We start from the raw sequence: 6,477 nt of genomic DNA, 5'->3' as shown, positions 1-6,477 counted from the left end.
TACCCCAATTTAACTCTGCGCATGTCATCAGTAGCTGACCTGGGTTTGTTACTTGTCCTTTTCCTCTATAAGGGAGTAAGACCCATGAAAACAACGACCTTATTCTTTACTTGGTCACCAGCACCTAGAGCAGGGCCAGAAAAGGTACTCAGGAAGGATTTATTCCCAGAGAAAATGTCATTCCCTTCACTGAGCCTCAGTTTTTCCATCTATAAAATGGGGATAATAACATAATAGCATCTACCTCACAGGGGTTAGGATTAAATGAGAGTATACACTGATAGTCAAGGCACAGTGCCTGGCGCTCAGTCACCAGTGATTAATAACTCTGTTATTGTTATTGATCCCATGATGGACCAGGTGCAGTGGCTCATATCTGTAATCCTGACACTCTGGGAGGCCAAGATGGATGGACTGCTTGAGCTCGGGAGTTCAAAACCAGCCTGAACAAGAGTAAGACCCCCATCTCTACTAAAACCAGAAAAATTAGCCAGGTGTTGTGGAGGACGCCTGTAGTTCCAGCTACAGGGGAAGCTGAGGCAAGAGGATTGCTTGAGCCCAAAAGTTTGAGTTTGCTGTGAGCTATGATGATGCCACAGCACTCAACCCCAGGGCAACAGAATGAGACTCTTACTCAAAAAAACAAAACAAAACAAAACAAAAACCATGATGGAATCCCCTGGCAGGAACATGTGGGCACCGCCAGGGGGATTTCCACACACTCCCCAAATGACCTGAGTTCCAAGCAGCTGGGATAATTGGCTCTGTCCCATTTCTTGTCACTGCCAAAGTTTTCGGTACCCGATAGCAGAGAGGAGACAAATTCAGAGAGGAAGAGCACGTTTTAACGCAATTGTAGGTTTATTAGAAAGGCCATGGACAGATGAACCCTGAGTTACCAGCTGAGGAAGAAATGAAAAAAGCCCCTGCCCCTCATGGCCCACCCCACTGGCCTCCTGTGAACTCTGTCCTGTGGCGGACCCCAACAGAAGTCGGCCAAAAAGTGCTTTCCACATCCTCTCCCTGGGGCTGCCCGACCTGACCGTAGGGGAGCCACTGGCGGGCTGATGTAGACGCTGGTGCCTGGAGCTGGGAGCCAGCAGGGTGTGGGTCTTCCCCACTAACAAAGTGGTTCTAGACCCCCCAGCAGAACAGAACGAAAAAGGAGTTGTGGGGATACAGTGAGTTCTGCAAACAGCCAGAGGTTCTGAAGGACACTGGACCACCCTGGAGGTGTGTGCAGAGGCTACAGATGGCCTGTTGTGGAGGTCCACATGGTGGGATCCCAGAGCTGCTCTAAGGAGTCTCAGCCACAGAAAGTCTTAATGTGACTCGATGCCCCTCCTGGGGCTGCACTGGCTATTTCCACTCCCAGAAAGGCAAATGGATCTTGTAAAAATCCATGGTGTCTGATATCATTTTTCCTTAAAAAAAGAGTCTGTACAGTGAATCACTTTCAACTTGGAGAGCCTGAGCCGAGAAGAGTCCATCCAGGGGAAGAAGGCACTTCTCACACCCTCCCTGGGGGTGATCTGGGCTGGCTGCTTCCCGGGCCCCTTGGGATTCCAGCTCTCTCTGGCCTGGTGGCTCGGGCCTGCTCCCTTTGGGAAGGATGCTGTGTCCATCAAGCTAGCATTGCCCTGTGGCCTGACAGCTTTGGCCCCTCACAGGGTGGTGGATGGCAGCTTCCTCACTCGCCGCTGGGCCAGGATAGATGACTCAATGGGCTTCAGCTGGGGGGTAGGCTTGGAGCTGTTGAGTGCAGAGTATGTGGCTGCCATGGCTCCCTGAGAGAGAGGGTGGGGGGGTCAGTTTACAGTGGTGGGAGGTACAGACCCATCCACATGTTCCACAGCCCACCCAACCCACTGTTAATCCAGCCTTGATGGTCCTTTGTGGTCACTGGGCCTGTCTCCTCCTTTAAAATGGAGGCTTCAGAGGTCAGCAGTTGTGTCCTCCAAAGGACTGGGGACCCAGGAGTGCACTGGGATACCACTGCATGTTAGCCTGGGGTTCCCTGAGGGCTGTGTCTTCTCTTCTGTCCCAACTCAAGGTGCCTGATACAGACACGGCATCTCCTGGCTCTGCCACCTCAAGTGTGTGCTCATGCCACCTTGGCCCAACCCCCGCACATGCCCAGCACCCAGCTGGCCATACCTTCACAAGCTGCAGGTCCTGGTGGGACAGCTGGCTCTGGGGAAGCTTGTCTTTCTGGGTGATCCATGGGTGCTGCAGGACCTGCTTGGCTGTGAGGCGCTGGTGGGGATCCACGTGCAACATCTTAGATACCAGGTCCTGGGGGCACAGTGGGCAAGGGGGTGGGTGGGAGGGGCAGCAGGAATCCGACAGCTATGTACCATTGATGGGGAGAGGAAGGCAAAGATGTCCACCTGCACAGCCTCTGCGCCCCACTCCCCATACTGTTCCAGGCTCCCGACACCGCCAAGACATTCCTGTCTTTGGGCCTTTGCTGCCCTAGGCCTTTCTTCCTGGGACACTCTTCCCTGTCCCCTTCACCTTCAAAAAGTCATATGGGAAGGTGGGAAGAGCCTAAGCTTTGCAGTCAGGCAGACTCAGGTTCAAACGCTGACTTTTCAACTCATCAAGTGAGTGCCCTGGACCAGTTACTTCAACTCTCTGACCCTCAGTTTCCTCTCTGAGAAACAGGAACAGCAACACCTGCCTCACAGGTGTGAGACGCTGTTGTTCATAAAGGCTCAACCCCGTGACTGGCACGGGTTCCCAATAGCCAGAAACTTTGCTGACACTGAACACTCACATGTTACCTCCTCTGAGAAGACACTCTGCTTGGCAGGGCCAATTGCCTGGCTCTGTGCACTGCCCGTGCCCCTGGCCTGGAGGACTGGTCTCCCTGTGGCCTGGCATCTCTGTTCCTTGTGTGCAGCTTGTATCTGCCACCACACTAAGTGTCCACAGGCAGGGACTGAATTATGCAGCCCTCTGTCCCCCACTGGCCCAGGACATGAGAAGGGTCAGTTAATGACCACCAAATTACTCAATAAAGTTGGGGAGCTGGGCACGGAGGCTCACACCTATAATTCTAGCATTCTGGGAGGCTGAGTGGGAGGATCCCTTGAGCTCAGGAGTTTGAGACCAGCTTGAGCAAGAGCAAGAGTCCATCCCTACTAAAAACAGAAAAAAAAAAAATTAGCTGGGTGTCCTGGCATGCACCTAGTCTCAGGTACTCCAAAGGCTGAAGCAGGAGGATCACTTGAGTCCAAGAGTTTGAGGTTGCAGTGAGCTACAATGATGCCACGGCACTCTAGATGGGGTGACAGAGTGAGACTTGGTTTTGACACACAAAACAAATCTCCCCAAAAGGCTGGGGGGCTGTCACCCTGAGAACCCTCCATTTGGAGAAATATAGCAACAGGGAATATTCCACTTAGAGAAACGAGGCTGCGGGAAACCTGTTCATGAAGTGCCAGAAAGCTCAGGGATGGGCCCTCCCTACTTCTGCCAATGAGCCCCACGCAGGCCTCGCAGACTCACCTTGGCTGTCTCTGAAACTGTGTTCCAGTTTCCTCCACTGAGCGTAAACTTCCCACTGCCGATCCGGGTCAGGATTTCCTCTGGTGTGTCACTGGGCCCATTGGCAAACGGAGTGTATCTGCAGAAAAGCGCACACAGTCTGGGCATGGACTCTGGCCTCATTAGTGCTAGGAGTGGGGCGGAGACTGTGTCTCCCCCTCAGGTTGGGAGCTCCCAAGGTAGAGCTCCTAACAGCAGGCTCACGTCTCTTATCTTCAGACCCTCCTGAAGCAGGGCTGAGCCTCTCCTGTCACTCGAGCACCACCCACCCAAGCCAAAATGCAAGGGCTGGAGCCAGTGGGGAGGGGCCCAGGCCAGGGGCACTCACCCCGCCAGCATGGTGTAGAGCAGAATACCGAGGCTCCAGATGTCACACCCTTCATCATAGCCCTGGCGCTTCAGCACCTGGCAGCAAGGCAGGGGAGGGAAGTCAGTTTAAGGGACAGACCTGGCCACATATGCGTGCCTGCTACTTCCCAGAAAGAGAGCATAAGGGTGTCAGCTGTGGGCTGCATCTTCCGTTGGTACCTGGGCCAACGTCACAGAGCCCTTGCTGGTGTGGAGTTTCTGCGAGAGGCACAGCCTCCCCCCATTCTTGCAGTTGAGAAAGCCGGGCCACTCACCTCGGGTGCCACGAAGTTGGCTGTGTAGCAAGGTGTCATGAGGAGCCCATTCTCAGCCCGCAGCTGTTTGGCAAAGCCGAAGTCACAGATGCGTAGGCACTCGGGATTCCCGGACTCGTCCACGAACAGGATGTTGCTGGGCTTGAGGTCCCTGTGCACAACCTAGCAGTGGAGGGCTGGGGTCAGTTCTCAGTGGGGGGAGGGGGGACTGCCAGTGGCCCAAACCAACTGCCAGAGATTAGAAAGTTACACAGACAGGGAGAGGGAGAGACTGAACCAGAATGTAAAAGTGAGAGAAGGGGCTAACCTGGGGGTCCTAGTGCTGCTGCTACTGCTTACTTGAAATCTTCATGTAGATGTTTACAAAGTGGCTCTGACTTAACCTGTCCCAAACTGAACTCCTACCTTCTCACCTAAAATCTACTCATCACATAATCTTACCTAGCGGCAACTCCATATTCTGGTTGCTTATGTCAAAATCTTAAGAGTCATTTTCTTTTTGAGACAGACTCTTACTCTGTCACACTGGGTAGAGTGCTGTGGCATCATCATGGCAACCTCAAACTCTTGGGCTCAAGCAATATTCCTACCTCAACCTCCTGAGTGAGTAGCTGGGACTATAGGCACCTGTCACAATGCCCAGCTGGTTTTTCTAATTTTGGTAGAGACAGGGTCTCATTCTTGCTTAGGCTGGTCTTGAACTCCTGAGCTCAAGGGATACTCCTGCTTCAGCCTTCCAGAGTGCTAGGATTACAGGCATGAGCCATCATGCTTGAGCTCTTTTTTCCTCATATTCCTCAATCAGTAAATTCATCAGTAAACTTTGCTGGCTCTGCCATTACAATACATCTATCCAGGCTTGGTGCCTATAGCACAGTGGTTATGGCGCCAGTCACATACATTGAGGCTGGCGGGTTAGAACCCGGCTGGGGCCAACTGCAAAAAAAAAATAGCCAGGCGTTGTGGCAGGAGCCTTTAGTCCCAGCTACTAGGGGGCTGTGGCAAGAGACTCCACAGCACTCTACCAAGGGCAATAAAGTGAGACTCTGTCTCAAAAATAAATAAACAAACAAACAAACAAATAAATAATACATCTATCCAAAGGCCAAGCATCTCTCAGCCCTCTATTGGCAGCACTCTAACCCCAACCATTATCATCTTCCCAGCCCACATCCCTGGACCACCTCCCCCCCCTTTTTTTTGAGACAGAGTCTCACTTTGGTCACCAATGGTAGAGTGCCATAGCACCATAGCTCATGGCAATATCAAACTCCTGGGATCAAGTCATCCTCCTGCCTCAGCCTCCCTAGTAGTTGGGACCCAGCCACTACAATGCCTGATTAGTTTTTTCTTCTACTTTTAGTAGAGACAGGGTCTTGCTCTTCTTAGGCTGATCTTGAACTCCTGAGCTGAAAGGATCCTCCCACCTAGGCCTCCCAGAGTACTAGGATTATAGGTATGAGCCACTACGCCTAGCCTGGGACCTCCTCATTGGTCTCCCTGCTTCTTTGCCTCCTGTCATAGGTCCAGCTGTGGGTTAGAGGTGCTGTCCAGGCAGGAGTACAGTGGCATGATCATAGAGGACAGCAACCTGAAACTCCTGGACTCAAATGATCCTCTTGCCTAAACCTCCTGAGCAGCTGGGACTATAGACATGTGCCACCACAACTGGGGAGTTTTTAAACATTTTTTTGTGGAGATGGGGGTCTCACTATGTTGCTCAGGCTAGTCTCAAACTTCTGGCCTCAAGTGATCCTCCTGCCTTGGCCTCCCAAAGTGCTGGAATTAACATGCGTGAGGCACTGTGCCCAGCCTCACACCAGCTTGTTTGCGCTTAATTCAAAAGCCAAGTACACGCCTGCCTCAGGCCTTTGCACATGCGGCTCTAATTTTGGGGAACATTCTTTCCTCATTCATCTGCAAGGCTCATTCTCTTCTTCTATCAGGTATTAGCTCAAATTTCACCATATCAGTGAGGCCTTCCCTGACCTTCTCATGTAAAATATTATCCACTCCCCAGCCTCTCCTTAGTCTCTTTCCCTTGCTTTACTTTCATTTATGGCATTTACCATCATTTGACATACTTGCTTTCTGAATCTGCCCGCTGGAATGTAGATTCCATGAGTGTTTTGCTCACTTCAGTATCCCAGCACTTAGAATGACTCCCAGTATACAGTAGGCGTTTAATAATATTTGTTGAAGGCCAGGCAAGGTGGCTTATGCCTGTAATCCCAGCACCCTGGGAGGCCAAGGCAGGTGGCTTGCCTGAGCTCACCGGTTTGAGACCAGCCTGAGTCAGAGC

General features: G+C 52.0%; 1 protein-coding gene across 3 annotated transcripts in view; it reads right to left on the bottom strand.

The window, feature by feature from the left end:
- Window positions 1–859: 859 nt before the first annotated feature.
- Window positions 860–6,477, bottom strand: part of RPS6KA1 (ribosomal protein S6 kinase A1) — a 40,770-nt gene continuing 35,152 nt past the window's right edge. For all 3 annotated transcript variants that reach the window (XM_003799800.3, XM_023519107.1, XM_023519106.1), the window contains 5 exons: window positions 4,176–4,337; window positions 3,881–3,957; window positions 3,514–3,631; window positions 2,158–2,295; window positions 860–1,787 (listed from right to left, as the gene is read on the bottom strand). In XM_003799800.3, coding sequence (XP_003799848.1) covers window positions 1,665–1,787; window positions 2,158–2,295; window positions 3,514–3,631; window positions 3,881–3,957; window positions 4,176–4,337 — 618 coding nt within the window. In that variant the 3' untranslated portion in view covers window positions 860–1,664. The remainder of the gene's footprint in view (window positions 1,788–2,157; window positions 2,296–3,513; window positions 3,632–3,880; window positions 3,958–4,175; window positions 4,338–6,477) is intronic.

This window comes from Otolemur garnettii, unplaced genomic scaffold (assembly GCF_000181295.1).
Source record: "Otolemur garnettii isolate 467f Iridium unplaced genomic scaffold, OtoGar3 scaffold00156, whole genome shotgun sequence".
Classification (NCBI taxonomy): Eukaryota; Metazoa; Chordata; class Mammalia; order Primates; family Galagidae; genus Otolemur; species Otolemur garnettii.
This window is presented reverse-complemented; position numbering and strand designations above follow the sequence as displayed.